Below are 18331 nucleotides of genomic sequence, written 5' to 3'. Positions count from 1 at the left end.
ATAGCTTGGCGCTGGCGCTACCTCAGGCCTGAATCATCTGCCCAGAAGGTTTCACAGACTTTCAACCCAACGAAATAAACTGAGTACTTAAAGGCTTCTGTGAGCTCAGAGCATTCATCCAGGAGGCTGCTCGCTGTGTCTCTGCATGGCTGACTAGTCTGTTCCCTTGCAATCAGTCTTGCTCAGTCTCTGCATTGGGCATTCTGCAATCATGCAGTCACTTCCAATGCATGGGTGCCATAAAATTACCATCCACCCCAAGAAGGCACACTCAGAACCGTGACTGGCAAAGTAAGACAGAGTGGTGGGCTATACTGAGGGCTTACCCACTATTAAAGAAAACTTTGGAGAGTGTAAGGGCAAAGTGTAATCTTCCATCAATTCTATTTTATTAAATAAAGAGCAACTCAGCTATAAGAAGCTTGGGAAATGCTTCCAAACTTCCATCCAACCGAGATTCTGAGAGGGAAAGAATTCCTAAAAGACTTGATTAAAAAGGACAACAGAGTACAAGCCAAGGATTGGTGGCTCAGACTTTTGGGTAAAGGGTCTGGATAGGTCGACCCAAAGCCATATGATGTTACCATAGGAGAAGCCTTAGGCCACCATCTGAAGTAACTGAATAATGCTGCAATACACAGCCAAAGTAGGGCTCTTTTTAGTTCCATGTGTCTCTGCTTGAGGCATTATACTCTTCTGAGCCTATTGACTTCAATTAACTTAGAGGGGTGTAATGCTGCTTAGCACTGTACTGTTAGAGAAGTTGTAGCTCAGTTGACCTTTGGGCCTTCTTATATCAACATCTGCCTTCACTGGGAGCTCTCCCAGGTCCTGTAAAAGCTGACCCTGCTACCTGCTCTTATTTATTTCCTCCTCCTCCTCCTCTTCCTCTTCTTCTTCTTCTCATCCTCAACAACAATTAAAATACTTTTACAAATTAGTCTCCTACTTTGACATATTTATTGTTCTGCTGTTTCCCCTTATAAATGATTTAGAGTTGGGAGTGAGCAGTAAAGTGGCCAAGTTTGTGGATGACACTAAATTGTTCAGGGTGGTGAGAACCAGAGAGGATTGTGAGGAACTCCAAAGGGATCTGTTGAGGCTGGGTGAGTGGGCGTCAACGTGGCAGATGTGGTTCAATGTGGCCAAGTGCAAAGTAATGCACATTGGGGCCAAGAATCCCAGCTACAAATACAAGTTGATGGGGTGTGAACTGGCAGAGACTGACCAAGAGAGAGATCTTGGGGTCATGGTAGATAACTCACTGAAAATGTCAAGACAGTGTGCGTTTGCAATAAAAAAGGCCAACGCCATGCTGGGAATTATTAGGAAGGGAATTGAAAACAAATCCGCCAGAATCATAATGCCCCTGTATAAATCGATGGTGCAGTCTCATTTGGAGTACTGTGTGCAGTTCTGGTCGCCACACCTCAAAAAGGATATTATAGCATTGGAGAAAGTCCAGAAAAGGTCAACTAGAATGATTAAAGGGCTGGAACACTTTCCCTATGAAGAAAGGTTGAAACCCTTGGGACTCTTTAGCTTGGAGAAACGTCGACTGCGGGGTGACATGATAGAGGTTTACAAGATAATGCATGGGATGGAGAAAGTAGAGAAAGAGGTACTTTTCTCTCTTTCTCACAATACAAGAACTCGTGGGCATTCGATGAAATTGCTGAGCAGACAGGTTAAAACGGATAAAAGGAAGTACTTCTTCACCCAAAGGGTGATTAACATGTGGCATTCACTGCCACGGGAGGTGGTGGCGGCCACAAGCATGGCCACCTTCAAGAGGGGTTTAGATAAAAATATGGAGCAGAGGTCCATCAGTGGCTATTAGCCACAGTGTGTGTGTGTGTGTGTGTGTGTGTATATATATGTGTGTGTGTGTGTGTGTGTGTATGTTTGTGTGTGTGTATAAATTTTTGGCCACTGTGTGACACAGAGTGTTGGACTGGATAGGCCATTGGCCTGATCCAGCATGGCTTCTCTTATGTTCTTAACCCAAGCATATTGTTACCTATAACCTTAACTTGTAATTGCTATTTAGTCTTTGCATTTGTCAAAACATTTTCATTAAGTCGTATGCTAATTTGCTGTGCATCTACGTAGAGGCATGTGCCTATATATATGAAACATTAACTTCCATTTCTATGTATCTGAGAAAGTGTGCATTCACATTAAAGCTCACACCTTGAACAAACTTTTGTTGGTCTTAAAGGTGCCACTGGACTCAAAATCTGTTTTACTGCTCAACTCAGCTGGCCACATGGATCTACCTGCTACCTGCTGTTTCTGCTCAAATCTGTATCAGAAGTGAGCAGTAACTCATGAAAGCTCATACCCTACAACAAAATTTGTTAGTCTTTACAGTGCTACTCTTACACTTTTCTACTGCTACAGAAAGACTAATACTACCCATCTTTTTCTTGAACTTGGATGGCTGCATCAGGGAAATGTGCGTTAGAATTTCTTAAGCACTTCCTGCACCTACTGAAACCTGTAAAGAGCTACAACTTGTCCAGTGTTCACCAGTAGTAGTTGCTGGTCTTGAGGCTGCCAGCCTGTGGCCTTCTAGCTTGGTTTACATCTGTTTCATTTGTTTCTGGTTCCAACCCTGTCTCCACAGTCTCCCTCATGAAGGCAGCGTTGAAGAAGTTTCTTTGCCTGTGCCTCTAGTTCCACAACAGACATATTCTGACCTGCTTTACAGCTTTCTGAACCTACTATATTCCACTAGTTCTACTCTTACCATAGGCAATGTCATTCTGGCAAGCAGCTTCTCTTCTAGACCGAAGGCTAACAGAAGAATCCAGTCTGTTCTGCATGCGCCCGCATTCTGCTGTGTTTGAGAAGACAGAAAAGCAATGAAAGCAGAAAAGTCTTCTTTTAAAAAATTCTCTTCTGAGCTCCATGCAGCCACAAACCTCATTAGACAGGGAATCTCTCTTTCCCTTACAGTGCAACCCTAAGCAAAGTGGTATGCTTGTAAGACCATTGACTTCAGTGGACTTAGAAGAGTGCAGCTCTGCCTAGGAGTGTGCTGTTATAGCCCGGCTTCCCTCAGAGGGTTTTTGTAAGGGTATAGTGGGCCATCTTGACCTCCTTTAGAGGGAGGGAAGAGGATACCACTGAACATCAAGTGGTTCAGGGTTTTGCTCTTTCCTTTGGTCTTTCTGCCACCCCCATAAAGAGAGCAGAGTATCTAAAGGAAACTGGCAGCAGCCAAGACAGCTAGGGAAGAGAATGGACACAGCATAACACTCACACCCCTTCTTCCACTGAAACTCATTTGCTTTAATATTCTGATTGTGAAATGTTTTAATTTGGTTTTATTGCCAATTGCTTTGGGAGCTAAAAGGTGTAAATACAGCAAATAAATGAACACAGAAAGAATGTGGCCAGCTGAAAACACACATGATTCCCAGAGGTAAGGAGGGTCTCCTGATTCAGTTCTGGTATCTCCAGTAAAAAGATCAAGTGGCAGGGTTGGGAAACACTTGTTTGCTGGAGAGGCAGACACTGGAGCAGCCAGTATTCCGTCTGACGGCCCATTTGTCTGATTCAGTAACGTAAGTTCTGCTTTTATCCTGGCAAGTACAGCCACATTGCAACTGGATGTTGAATGGCATCCAATATTGCTAGCTGCTTTTAAAAAGTTTTGGCTGCAATTTTCATTTGTTATCTCAAAAGGGTACAAACAAAACTGCCCTTAGCAATAGGAAGCGCTTTCACACTGAAACAATCAGGCAGGCTGTGTGAATTGTACAGTATAATTTTTTAAAAATGAAATGAATACATATGCAGTTTTCAAAAGACAAAAAATACAATGACTGCAATCTTAAGGATCTATAAAAAATGGCCTTTTTTGTAAAAAAAACAAACAAAAACAAACCCCAGCAGGAACTCATTTGCATCTTAGGCCACACACCCTGTTCCTGTGCGTTCCTGCTCAAAAAAAGCCATACACACACATACACACATTTGTTTAGAAGGGCAAGTATTGTATCATGCACAGGGCTTTATTTGAGCAGAAATGCAGCTCCGGCCGGCTCAGCATCAAGGGGTGTGGCCTAATATGCAAATGAGTTCCTCCTGGGCTTTTCCCACACAAAAAGCCCTGATCATGCACCACTGGCATTCTGAGCCTCCCCCCTCCCTTCCCTTCCCCTTTTGCACTCCCTTTTGACCCCCCGTTTCTGGTGGGTAACCATGCTGGTCTGTAATAGAAGAACAAGATTCAAGTCCAGTTGTACCTTAAAGACCAACACAATTTCCAGGTATCAGTTTTGAGATCCAAAGCTCCCTTCGTCAAAAGTGTATGTGATGAAGGGAGCTTGGATTCTTGAATGTGTATATCGCTGACATCTTGTTGGTCTTTAAGGTTCTACCAGACTCAAATTTTGATTCCCAGAATTTTTATTTGTGGGGCTGCAGGTCCCAAATAGATGCAACGGAGTAAAGGTGAAGGAGGAGGGGGAAGGCTGAAAAATGGGCCCTCTTTGATTAGCAGTTTTTTATCCACGTGGATAGATCCAAGTAGGCAGCCGTCTTGGTCTGAAGTAGCAGAAGTAGTAGAACAAAATAGGAGTCAATTTCACCTTTAAGACCAACTTAGTTTTATTTAGAACGTAAGTTTTCGTGTGCTCTAAGCTCACTGTGCTGGATTCCTTGTCCGATGAAGTGTGCTTAGAGCACACGGAAGCTTATATTCTAAATACAACTAAGTTGGTCTTAAAGGTGAAATTGACTCCTATTTTATCCACGTGGGCCTTGAGTCCCTAGGAATGATCTTTCCAGGCACTGGTAAGGGACTTCAGAGGATAGAGGAATGTAAGAAAACTAAGAAAGCCTCCTATCAGTGCTCTGCAAGATACAAGTTTTCTATGCTGATTCTGTGAACTTGGGCAGATATTGATAGGGAGGGCAGGAATGGTTGCATCAATGCTTGGTTCTTGTGGTCCTTTCTTACATGCCCAGGGAAATGCTGATTGACACTTTGGCATCGTCAGTCACCAATTTTTTTCCAGGCCAGTTTGGCAAGAGATCCTGGAGGTTTGTGCCATCTTCTGGGCATGGAGCAGGGGTCACTGTGCATGTGGGGGGGGGGGGAGGTATTTGTGAAGTTCCTGCACTGAGCAGGGGGTAGGACTAGATGGTCCTGGAGGTCCCTTACAACTCTGTGATTTTATGATTCTGCTCTGCCTTTTGATCAAATGAACTTTCAGATAGATTACAACAGGTCAAAACAATAGTTTCTTTCTCCCTTACATCTACACAATCTCTGTACAACCTGCAACAAGAGCAAAATTCCTTCTAGAAGGAAGGGAGGAGTAAACTTTCTGCAGCTGCTTATCCCCTGACCAATGGCAAGGGCTGGACTGCCATCCCCTTTCTCATGATGTTCTCCCTAGGACAGAGGAGAGGGTGTCTATGGGCCACTGCCTGGCAACATGGATGGAGCATCCTTCCTTTCACAACTGAAGGCTCAGTGGAATTGGCTTCCAACACAAAACAAGCTTTATCACCAGGGTAGAAACTTACCTTCCATACATTTGCACTCACTGCCTTCACAGAGTTTTACAAAAGAGTCTTCTCCATACAGATTGTAAAAGATAGTGCACTGTTTGTCTGTGGAAAAGAAAAGGGGGAAAGGTTATTTGAAGAAAGCTACAACATAGTGGTTGGTTGTGTCCAGGGGTTGTTTTATAGAAAAATGCATGATGGAGCTCGTTAGCATAACTCATTAGCATATGCTGCCGCCCCCAGCCAAAAGCAACCCAACGCAAGAAAGGCGAGCCCAAGGTGAGTGAGGCCTTCTTGGGGTGGCTAGAGATCAAGCCCCCCCCTCCACAGTCAAAAGGCCAGCAAGCCCCCACCTCCCCAAAATCACATAAGAAGTGGAGAAAGGGTGGCATGGGCTTCTCCATGAGTTAATGAGGGCCACTGGGGTTGTGGCAGAGAGCCAGTTTGGTGTAGTGGTTAAGTGCGCGGACTCTTATCTGGGAGAACCGGGTTTGATTCCCCAGATAAAGGAGATTGTGAGCTGCTCTGAAACTCTGATATTCGGAGTGGAGGGCGGGATATAAATTTCATCTCATCTCATCTCAAAGCCCCTGGTGGCTGGCTGGCTGCCCACTCTCCTAATCCAGGGATTGTTATGCAGCTGCGCCTATCATTCAATGGACAAGGTAGGTGGGGAGGAAGAGGGAGAACCCACAGAAAGGTTCAGGAGCTGAGCTCTTGTGAACTCCTGCTGAATCTGAGACCTGGTTGTGTTGTAAGCCAGGAGCAATGGGCAAATACAATCAGGTGCAGAATTCTGTTCAGGATCTGGGAAAAAATGGAGCAATTTTATTTACCCACACACACAGGCCGTTTTCGCACTCACGTTTTACTGGCGCCACGACCATCCTGACGCCGGCGAATCTGCATGGCTTTCGCACCAGAAGCTCCGGCGCTCCCAGAAGCGCCGGCTACTTCCGTCGCTAAGCCAGCGCAAACGGAAATCGCAAAGATGCAGGAAAACGTTTGCGCTGGCTTAGCGCCGGAAAGCGCCGGCGCTTCTGTTGCGAAATCCATGCAGATTCGCCGGCGTCAGGAGGGTCGTGGCGCCAGTAAAACGTGAGTGCGAAAACACCCACAGTGTAATCACTAAAGCGGCTTCCACATTTCCCTCAAATTAATAGTCAATTAGCAGACTGGAAATGCCATTCCTGCAGATCTTGAAACACAGTGCCCCTGTTGTGGGCATCTTAGCTGTACTGCTCTATTTTGGAATGACTGCATCTTTGACACACACCCTTTGCCAAATCTGCTGGCCTATCTAGAATAGTAACCAACAGAAGCCCCTAAGGTTGAGTGGCATACAGTATTCTGATGCAGAACGGCAGTCACTCACAACTTCATCTGTGGGTGTGTTTTTGCTCTTTGTCTGTAGGAATCAAAGAGAGGAGATGGGCAGGAATAGACCCCTTACCAGGAGCGTGATACTCATACACAGTGAAGGTTCTGGGACTGGGCATTCCAACACGGAAAATCTCTGCTACTCGGAACCCAATGCACAGGAATTCGCCAGTGGGAATCTGTTAGAATAGTGTACAAGTTAAGGTGGGTTCACATGAGCTGTTTGCCCTTTTTTTGCAATCTCCTTGTATTGAAGGCCCCAGTAGTTCCCAAGTTTGTTTAACGGATCTGCTCCCATTCCAACTGAGGGTCACCATGGGCTCAGCCCCACTCAAAAAACAGGTCTGCTGCATTTGTTGGTTGTGTCAAGGAGCCCTTATCACAGAGATGGCACTGAGCAGAGACTGTTGCATCCCCAAATTTGGTGCAAACCCAGAATTTAATACAGAGGGCCAAATTCAGCATCTTAATTATCTCAGCATTTATTAAAAACAAGTTTCTAGTCCTTGGTGAAGTTTCTAGTCCCTATTGAAAAGCATGGCTTGTAAGTATGCTGCCATGATTGCTGAATTCTCAGGAGCTGCGGTAGAGGGAGATTAAGGTTTCTGCAAGTGGGGGACCTGCGAGACAGCCTCCCCCCTTGCTCAATGAGCCAGTTGCTCGCCAGCCAGCCCACCTGAGAGCAATGCTACAATTCCTACCTCCACCTGTTAACTCATGCTGTAGACAAGGGTGGGCTACAGAAGACTCCCTCCCCTACCTGGCTCAAGTGGTAGGGGGCAGCTTCTGCTCTCTCTCTCAGAGCCAGTTTGGTGTAGTGGTTAAGTATGCGGACTCTTATCTGGGAGAACCGGGTTTGGTTCCCCACTCCTCCACTTGCAGCTGCTGGAATGGCCTTGGGTCAGCCATAGCTCTCACAGAGTAGCCCTTGAAAGGGCAACTTCTGTGAGAGATCTCTCAGCCCCACCTACCTCACAGGGTATCTGTTGTGCGTGAAATGTACTGGGTTCAAAGCATGAGGACGCCCAAGAGATAGTGAGTTCAGCTCTTTATTCAGTGATTCAGCATAGTGAGATAGGAACAGAACTGTCTGGCAGGACCAACAATATTGCTTTATTGTTGTTCAGTCGCATAGTCAAGTCCAACTCTTTGCGACCCCATGGACAAAGTCATGCCAGGCCCTCCTGTCTTCCACCATCCTCTGAAATCTGCTCAAATTCGTGTTTGTTACATCAGTAACACTGTCCAGCCATCTCATCTTTTGCTGTCCCCTTCTTCTTTTGCCTTCTGTCTTTCTTAGCATCAGGATCTTATCCAGGGAGTGCTCCCTTCTAATTTGGTGGTCAAAGTATTTGAGCTTCAGCTTCAGCACCTCACCTTCCAATGACCAGTCTGGGTTGATTTTCCTTAGGACTGACAACTGATTTGATCTTCTTGCAGTCCAAGGGACTCTCAAGAGTCTTGCTTATATAAGCCCTGTTTATATGTATGCAAACCTCCCCACCCAAAAACCCATTACCATCATCCCATTACACACAACTATAGGTTAATAGCTGGCCTAATGATCCCTGATGGGCCTCCTTCCTGAATCCCATTACCATAATCCCATTACACACAACTATAGGTTAATAGCTGGCCTAACGATTCCTGATGGGCCTCCTTCCTGAATCCAGGTGGCTATTGTTTTAGGGTCTCAAGCTCAGCCAAGTCTCTGCTGGCCCTAAGGCCAAACTCCAGTTCCAATACATAACAGGGGAAGAAAGGTAAAAGAGATTGTGAGCCACTCTAAGACTTTGAGACCCAGAGTGAAGGGTGGGATACAAATCCAATATCTTCTATCTTTTTTCTATCATCTTCTGCCTGCCTGACTGACTGACTGACTGACTGAAGCAATGGCGAGCAGAAGTTCCTGCTCCTTTTCTCCCAGTTATCTGTAGCACCACCACCTCAGCTGGGCAGGGGCATGGTGGCTTCTCCTTCCCAACTAATGGCCTGCAGAGAGCTGGCAGTGACAGGGCTTGTGTGGGCAGAGGGCAGCAGTGTCCAAGCCAGTGCTCCAGCTGCATCCAGATACATGGGCTTGGCGTGCTCCTCCTCCCCTGACCGCTGATGGTAAGCTGACATTGTCTGTATGAACACAGACAATGTTCTTCTGTTATGAGGGGATTTAACCCCCCACTCCATTCTTTTTTTAGGTTTTCAGATTCCTCCAAGACTGTAGAAGTATCTCTTTGCTCTCTGAATAGCTTTGATCCACAGATCTAAGTAGTCAACAATGAGGCCATGCTGAGAATTAGATATATTGATGAATACTCCCCTCTAAGCTGTGGACTCTTGTGAGCAAAAATTCTGCTTCATGAGATATTGGTATTCAAGGTGTGAGTTACTGCCTGAATTAGTTTGCTCTGGGGCCATTTTTCCTGAGCTAAGGCAAAAATGCGTGAGCCAAAGGCTAAAAAACTGTGAGCCAGCTCACACTAACTCAGCTTAGAGGGAACACTGATATTGGCATGTAGGGGAAGGAAGGGCTGCAGAGTCCCTCTTTGCCCCTCCCCCTAACCAGCAGAAGTAGAATAAATGTTTGCAACTTAAGCAATTCCACACAAGTTTGTGTCACTGCACAAAACATTCTCATAGCAGAATTTACTCTGACATTCAGCCAAGCTGGGCTTCCCAAGCAACTTCCCAAAGTTCAACACAAAGGTACAATACATTTATTCCAGTCCTAAGTATACGTAGCTCAGGCACAAAACTGTTGAAACTTTTTCTGAAGTTAATACGAATGAAGGAATTACTGATTACTGTCAAAGACCAGCTCAAAAGACCTTGTAAAATAAAAACACTTGCAGGGATGGATTAACAATTAGGCCAAGTAGGCACTGGCCTATGGGCCCCCACACCTTTAGGGGCCCCGGACTGGCTCCCCTCACCAGTTTCCCCCCTGCTTGCAACCCTCAGAGCCTGCACACACAGCCAGCAACTGAGCTGCTATTTACCCAATTTGCCTGGTGCAGCAGCTGCTGCTGTTGTCACCAAGTTTGCCTCTTTCTGCCTCTCCCCCACAGCATTGTCAAAGGTGCTTTTGAGAAGGTGCCTGCAGGCTACAGCGGGGGCCATGGACAGCAGGGCAGGTGCTCCAACTGAGATAATTTGCAAGGGGGCCCCTGAGATTTTGACTGCCTAGGGTGCCCCACAGGGTTTAATCCGGCACTGAACACCTGAGTTAGTGGAAGTGACCTACTGAGTCTACTTGTGCCACCACGTGTCCGTCTTTTATCTCATAATTTGATATCAGATGATCCACTCCATTTGCAAGCTGAGAAAAAGGAGAGAGAGAATTCGTCAACTAATTTGCACCAGTTATCTAGAAAGAGGGCTCTGGTTTTAATAGCTTACTCCCAATGTTCCCTCTAAACTGCAGAGTCTTGTGAGCAAACATTCTGCTTTGTGAGCTACTGGCATTAAAGCTGTGAGCTACTGCATAAATTAGTGTGCTCTGGGGCCATCCTTCCTGAGCTAAGACAAAAATGTGTGAGATGAAGGCAATTGCCTAGGGTGCTGGCCTTCTGGGGGCACCAACTTGGGCACCCTCCATGTGACTCAGTGACATTATCAGTGAAGGGTGTGTGTGCCAGAAGTTAGTCTTGCCTAGGTGCCAGACAGTCTAGGGCCAGCCCTGGGAGGGTGGGACTAGAAAAGAACATGAAGAGCCAGTGTGGTGTCAGAGCCAATGAGGTGCAGTGGTCGGAATGCTGGGTTAAGATCTGGGGATTCTGGGCTGAAATCCTTATTCTTGCTGGGTAACCTTAAGCCTCTCTCTTTCACCTTACCTCACAGAGTTCTTGTAAAGACAGATATGGGGAAAGGAGAACCCCGTAAACCACCCTGAGCCCATGGTGAAAGGGAGGGGTAAAATATCTAAATACTAGATAGCTAGAACTAGATAGGCTGAAGATAACTGAGTTCATATCCCTGCTGGTCCATGAAGCACTTTTTAGTGGGTCACTCTGTCTTGGAGTTGTTAGGAGGATAAAAGAGAACAACATGGATTTGTGTTCTGCCTTGAGCTCCTTGGAGAAAGTCTGGGATGTCAATGTGATGAATAGATGAAGTATCAATAAAGTATGCAGATGAAGTATCAATAAAGTATGCAGATATGATGAATAATGTATATAAATATACTACAGGTAGTGTTTGATGCCCCTCACCCAACTCTCTGATCCATCTGGGCTTACACATTTTGTTGATTGATCGCCATCTTGGGAGTTATGTTATTAGATTTTAAATTATATTGCGATGTATTTTAATTGTTTTTATATGGTTGTGACCCGTCCTGAGCCCACTTACAAGGGAGGGTGGGATAGAAATGTAAGAAAATAAACTCAACAGAAAAGTGTTTGTAAGGAAGACAGCAGCAGCCTCTTTTCTATGGTGCCAATATAACAGAAGCCTCTCACCACCACCACGTGATATAAGGATGTAATCTTTAGTGCCCCCCTTTCTGACCCATGATTTAGTAATCCAGAGTTTGATACTTGCAATAGATAAATCTTCTGCATATGCCTCCAATCCGCTAACCAGTGATATGTCCATCACAGCATGCGAGGAAGCAGACCGTGGTTCTAGCCGGCTAGGCTTGTACCTATCCAGAGTTTAAATAAAATTTTAATTGGAAAACAGCTGATTGGATCAATGTGAGCAAATAACCTTTTTTTTTTTAGTACAGTTTTTCACATGCCTCTAACTTCATATATAGCACTATAAAACTGACCTCATCTTGGATGGAATAGGGCATCAGTAAAATCAACAACAGGATAGATAATATGCAGGGCTGATTTAATTGTAACACAGTGGTTTTTTACACTAACTTGGGGGTTCCTTGGAAACAGAAACAGACCACAACATCACAAAATGCATCACAGGAAAACAACTTTCAAAAACCCTTCAGCAGTTAATTTATCAGGTGTGAATTTTACTGACTTGGAACCCTCAGTGCTTAAAAGGGGCCTTTCTTTTTCCCCTCTGCCGCATACACGGTCCATGTGATTTAATGGCAGAACTCCCACAGCTATTTAGAAAGATTCAGACATCTATCTACAAAATAATCGCAGGATACAGGCATTATGGCTCTTCACAAGGACTGCCATTCTCATAACCAAACTTCAGTGTTATTTAGCTTCTAATGTACATGGAATGAAGTCACTGAATCTGTCAGGTCATTAAAACAGTGGTACTAGATGTGGGAGAGATGTAAGTGACTGCTATAGGGAGTTTTACTGCTTCAGTGCAACAGTTCCCAGAGTGGTGCTTGTGGATGCCATGGCACCCAACACCTTTTCTGGTGCCCACTAACTATTTTTTGGACATGGCTAGGTAGAGCTTTTGCCCAGCAAGGCTTCTGATTGGCTATGCAAATTTTATTTAAATATTGCTTTGGCAGCTACCATCAAAACAACACAAGGATCTTCATGGTATGCCTGAAGTTAGGCTGCAGCAATTGTTGTGTGGTTGGCTCTGAGTCCTGTGACAGCCATATCGTGGCAGCCATTTTGTTGCTGTGCCCATCATGCCATGTCAGAATTCCTCACAGGATCAAAAAGATTGGGGACCTTTGCTTTAATGGCTGTGGCACTGGAATACAAATGGTCCAAGGAGAAATGCTAAAGACATTTTCATTGGCATGGACATTCCACTCTGGCCTGGTGCAGATATAAAAATTCCCAGTCTGCTAACCATCACTAGGAGACAAGGAATAAATCATGTGCTTGTGTTCCCATCCTCCAAAAATTCTCTTCTTTCCTTCTTTCCTTCTTTCCTTCCTTCCTTCCTCCCTCCCTCCCTCCAATGATGTATGCATTATCAGTAGTGCTAACAACGATTAACTACGTGCCAGAGTTTGAAGCAGGTTTGCAAACTGTAGTTAAAACTGGATGTGGTTATCTTTAAGATATGAACCAAAGTTTGCAGGGAAGGGAAGGTGAGTTTGCAGGAGAGACTAAAGAAAGGAGACCAACATAAAATGTTACAATATATTCCTGCTCACCTAAACACGGTTAGGAGACTAGGAATATAGCATGCGCACCAAGCAATTGTATTGTCTAGTTTTATAACTTGGAAAAAATTCTTATTTTCCCTGAAGTATCCCCTGTTCTCTTTGGCTTCTGCAGTATATTAACCTATGAAAAGCACAATTGGTAATAGTGGAGAATCAGGAGCTCACCAAGATCATAGTGACAAACATCAGACATGAAGGAGAGGGAAGAGGTCCAAGCAAGAATGAGCGAAGTGCTGAAACACTGTTAAAATATGAACTACTTAAAATAAGGCACTCCCCCCCCACACACACACACACAATGTGTTCAACAACGAACGCATAGCGACAAATTCAATCCAACTTACTTTGCACAGGCCACCAAGTGCCTGTGGCGTGAATCACCATCTTCCATGCCTGGAACTGAAGGAATGGTTTATAGTCAGCTCTTCAAAATCAGCTACCCAGGTAAATAAGCTAATTGGTTGTTGTACATCCCTTTTTTATATATCCAGCTCAAGAAAATGAACTGGTTCAACAGACTGAGCTTTTAATTGGAGGAAGACTGTGTTTAATCCTTTATTTCCATGCACCTACCGTAATTTAAACCACACTTCAAAGAAGTGCATACTTTAGAACAACCCTGGAGGGTGAGACAGCTCCAGGCTCAAACCTGACTGCAACAGTGTTGAATACTGTAAGTCTGCATACAAGAGGATCTGGGACAGAAAGGGTTAAGAGAATTCTCTCTCTCTCTCTCTCTCTCTCTCTCTCTCTCTCTCTCTCTCTCTCTCTCTCTCAGGGGTATACTTGGCAGTTGTCCCCACCTTCTGATGGGTTAGATGCTGAGCCTCTTTGGCCCTTGCTTGTCTTCTGTTTCGTCTTATATGGGACCTCTCTTCTTCTATCTCTTACCTGGGCTTGATGCTGTAGCAAGTTAACCTTTTTGAAGTTAATCTGTTCACAATAAGTTCAATGTACGTACATGAATATGTCATGCAAGATGTGCTTCTACTTTTGTAAGTAAAATTTCTTTCTCTTGTCACTGGAGTCATATAAACTTTGTAATTTGTTTGGACAGCATTTTCCTTTAATTGGAAAACATGGAGGATCAGGGATACTTTTGTGCCACAGGTCAAATAGTTTTTTTTTTTACATTTAATCCAATAAGCAGAATCTGACACTTCCTTACCCTCTGGTAACTTTGCTTCTATCTTCAGCTCAAAGTTACAAGTGTCTTCAGAAGTACTGATTTTATAATACACGCTCCTCATCTGCACATATCCAAAAAAGAAATCAAATTTAAATTCCTTTGGCTTCAGAGTTCAAGCAGCTATTTTTAAAAGTTGCCTAAATGCATTCAGATATTGTTGATATCTGGATCCATGGTAAGGTAACGGGCCAAAATGCTGCTTACTTACATTCACGGTGGCTAATCCAGTGTTGCTACCTGTGCGCACTTCTATGTCATCATACAAGGGAACCTAAAAATGTACAGAAATAATGGAAACTGACATTAATACAGATCACTGTGATGTGAAGTTAAGCTCTTATAGTTGTGTCAAACTACACAGCACTTTTCAGAAACAAAAAAGCACCTAAAAGCATTCGTCATAGATAGATCAGACAGACAAACAGACAGACAGATAGATAGATAGATGATAGTAATTCCAATTGTTTACACTTAATTCACTCACTTCCACAGGCTTTTCTATGTAATTGCTTCTTGTGACTCTGTATTGGTGAAAATCCCCATGATTCTTGTAGGACACTTTGATGTTCATATCCAACTCCAGCCGTCTAATGAGAATGGAATACTCTGTTAGGGCTTCTAGAGCATTGATCGTATCCTGTTGAATTTATTAAAGACAGGGTAAAATGAGAAGCATAATGCATAAACAAGACAACTTTTTTAGACCATATGATTGTATTTATTTAAATCATTTATTAGCAACCTTTCTTCCCTATGGAGTGCAGGGTGGCTTACAAACACAGACAAGACACATCAAATAAAGTACATTAAAAACATAAAACCAAAGTATTTATTTCTTTCACTTAATACCACTTAGCAAAGATGATGGAGCTGATAAAAAGGCTAAAGCACTCATACATGGGGAGCTCAGATTCAAATCCTTGCTGAGCTGTATTAAATTCCCTAGAAGATGGCTTAGGGAAGTGTTCTCACAGCCTCAGCAGCACACATACACCCTGCTGCCATATATATGAAGTATTCTAAACTTGGGAAGGTAGTATTCAACAGCACTCTGTGTATGTAATAATATTTATTTATGCATATATTTGATTTAAATGTATACCTTAATTGTCCCCTAAATTCAGGCTGCTTATTTAATGTTCCTGTATTATTGCTCTCAGAAAAAAAATAAATTCCTACACTAAACTCTTTGGTTCAATTAAGTCATTTCAGTGGTTTGCTTAGCTTTATGTTCCCGGTGCTTTTTTGTTTATGGAAAGGAATCTGTAATGGTAAGAGGCTTCATTTTGGGGACATGGTTTTCAGATGTGCAGGTGACAATGTCTTAAAAGGAAAAAGTTGTTGAGCCATTTTTGTATGCATTCTGACAAAAAAAAATGCAACCCAGTTAACTTTTTAGCATGGTGGTTTTGTTTAAATAAGGGGAAAAGAAACAATGCATTGCCGCTTCTTCTCTGGAAATCCGACTCACACTCCTGCCCCTACCCTTTCTCTTGAGAACTAGGATTTTACTTCATTAAATCCATTGCAAACCAAACAGAATCATGCTAAAATATTTTACTTCATTAAATCCATTGCAAACCAAACAGAATCATGCTAAAATATGTGAAACAAAGACCCGGACACTTATTAAACACGTAACCAAAAGACCCTATATTTAGTCTAAACACTACTAGACATCCAGTCTCAGACTTCAACAAGAGTCTGGAGAAGGAAATTCTAGAGCTAGAAAGCAGCTGCCAAAAGCATATCCTGGCACGCCTTCCCTGTTCGGATCGGTATGTATTGATGGCATTTGTCAAAGGGCTACCAGCTCAAAAGAGGGTCTGCAATAGAGCATAAAGGCAAAGAGATTGCTTCTCATGTATGCTGCTAACCTAAGAGGCAGAAGGTATGAATGAAGCTAATGTAACCAAAGACAATAATAAAGGGATAAGGTGAAAAATGGATGCAGGTTACATGGAGGGACCTTATGCAGAATAGAAGTAGGTGCAATTAAGAACTCTTATGCCCACTGAATTCAAAGTTGTACTGTGGCAGAAATACTGTCTTCATTGTTCAAAACCAGAATGCTGATTTGTGTTCAGAAAGCTACAAAGAGCCCTAACCTGAGCCAAGTGCAATGCAATGAAGCATTTCCATCACCACGTTGCTGCATGGTTTATTTTTAAGTACCTGTGTGGAATAAAAACCTCCACCATATCTTTGCTGTTCCGATAACCATCTGACAATCGGGTTAGCATAGGTTTGGTCACCGTACAGCAGAGTAGAGAGCAAAGCGTATGCGGTGGTTTCAACCATCTTAGCGCTGCCATCAGAAGGGGCATGTTGATCGACTTTGTTGAAAGAATCTTTCCAGAAGCGATACAAAGGGTTTACTAGGAAAGGAAGACAAAAGAGCAGGGAGTTACGGCAGAGCACAGCAGTGCAAGTAAGAAGCCCCCAGGCAACTTGTCCCAGGAAGTCTATGGTTGACCACAGAGATATAATAAATCAAGGTGTGCGGCATAAGCCTAACTCCTGGAATGCTGTAGATAGAACAAAGCAGGAGTCAAGTTCACCTTTAAGACCAACAAAGTTTTATTCAGAATGTAAGCTTTTGTGTGCTAGAAGCACACTTCCTCAGACAATAGTATGGAATGGCAAGCTCTCCTAAATATAGAGAAAGTAGGCAGTGAGTTAGTATGCAAAATCATGGAAATGTTTTTAGCAGATTAAAAGAATCACAAGTTGGGGTGTGGTGATTGTTAGTTTGCGTTGACTGGGCTGAAACAACAATGAAGGCAATATGAATCGGAATAACAGACTGATGTATTTAGGACTGCTTGCCATTCCATCCTATTGTCTATTGAAGTGTCCTTCTAGCACATGAAAGCTTGCATTCTGAATAAAACTTTGATGTCTTAAATGTGCAACTTGACTCCTGCTTTGTTCTACTGCTTCAGACCAACATGGCTGCCCACCGGGATCTAACCTGAAATGCTGGTACACAGATCATCTCTAGCAGAGGATCCTGACACAGTGCATCTGAGAAAGACATGACTGAGACTCACCTAGTAGACTACCGCTTTTGTAGAAAACTGTTACCCATTTTATCAAGAGGTATTTTTTGACTCTGTTCAGTATTTTTTGACTCTGTTCAGTGCTGCCATTGCCAGAAGCAGGGGTGAGGGGTGGGGATGGGATGGCACCAGCCATCAACTGAAAAGCTTTACCTTTCACAAGGGCTTCCCTCTTCAGAGCAGTGTAGGCTGCACGTGCGCCAGCCTGGTTGGATTTTGCAAGAGTCAGTGCGTAAGTAACTACTGCCAAGGAAAACGTGCTTTGCGCAGACTGGAAATTCTGCAGCAAGTAATCTGCGGCTTTATTTTTAGCATCCTGGATTTTCTGTCAAGGCAAACAGAAAACATTTGTCACATTGCTAACTCACAGGTTCGGAGCTTTCATATTCTACAGCCAACTAATAAACGAGCCAAGGTATAAATAACTAGACACGAAATGGAACGTTTTAAAAATCACGCAGATCTGCAGCATCCCTGATATTTTAATGCAACAAAAATTCAGGACAGTGATAATAAGAGATTTATCTGTGCAAAAAAGCATGACAAAAGAGATGCTAATCAGAAGATGCACGTGATCCCACTCACCTGCAGCGGGCATAAGTGGATAGCCTTTTCAAATCCAATCAAAGAGAATGCTGTGAGATACATAGTCTTCTCTTGCTGTTCTTTACGCAATGTACCCTTTTAAAAATAACATAATGCAAATGAAGACAGGTAAACATACTGCCCCAAATCTAGAGTTCTTTGTGGAGTGACATGCACACATGTGAAGCTTCTGGACAGCTAAGTTTCACTTCAACTGAAAAAATAGTTTCCTGCATCCTTATCTTTATATGGGCAAGTCTGTCCCCCGCACTGAAAGGAGTCTATGCCTTCTAACCACCTCAACCTTTCTGTCCTCAAAAAAAAAAAAAAAAAAAGGCCCACAAGTTGAAGAAAAAGAAAAAGATGAAATTGGATTTATAACCTGCCCTTCACTCTGAATCTCAGAGTCTCAAAGAAGCTCACAATCTCCTTTACCTTCCTCTGCCCACAACAAACACCCTGTGAGGGGGTGGGGCTGAGAGAGGTCTCCCAGAAGTTATCCTTTCAAAGACAACTTTGTGAGAGCTATGGCTG

The 18331-nt window shown here is 43.6% G+C and overlaps 1 protein-coding gene across 1 annotated transcript in view; it reads right to left on the bottom strand.

The window, feature by feature from the left end:
* C5 (complement C5) overlaps positions 1-18331 on the bottom strand; it is an 80923-nt gene that overhangs the window by 4183 nt on the left and 58409 nt on the right. The window contains exons 27-38 of the mRNA XM_060250587.1: positions 17798-17893; positions 17366-17537; positions 16326-16528; positions 14635-14787; positions 14359-14421; positions 14094-14211; positions 13306-13345; positions 11446-11548; positions 10148-10222; positions 6980-7085; positions 5545-5631; positions 2753-2842 (exon numbers count right to left, since the gene is read on the bottom strand). Of these exons, the coding sequence (XP_060106570.1) occupies positions 2753-2842; positions 5545-5631; positions 6980-7085; positions 10148-10222; positions 11446-11548; positions 13306-13345; positions 14094-14211; positions 14359-14421; positions 14635-14787; positions 16326-16528; positions 17366-17537; positions 17798-17893 (1306 nt within the window). The remainder of the gene's footprint in view (positions 1-2752; positions 2843-5544; positions 5632-6979; positions 7086-10147; positions 10223-11445; positions 11549-13305; positions 13346-14093; positions 14212-14358; positions 14422-14634; positions 14788-16325; positions 16529-17365; positions 17538-17797; positions 17894-18331) is intronic.

The sequence above is a fragment of the Heteronotia binoei genome, chromosome 12 (genome assembly GCF_032191835.1).
Source record: "Heteronotia binoei isolate CCM8104 ecotype False Entrance Well chromosome 12, APGP_CSIRO_Hbin_v1, whole genome shotgun sequence".
Classification (NCBI taxonomy): Eukaryota; Metazoa; Chordata; class Lepidosauria; order Squamata; family Gekkonidae; genus Heteronotia; species Heteronotia binoei.
This window is presented reverse-complemented; position numbering and strand designations above follow the sequence as displayed.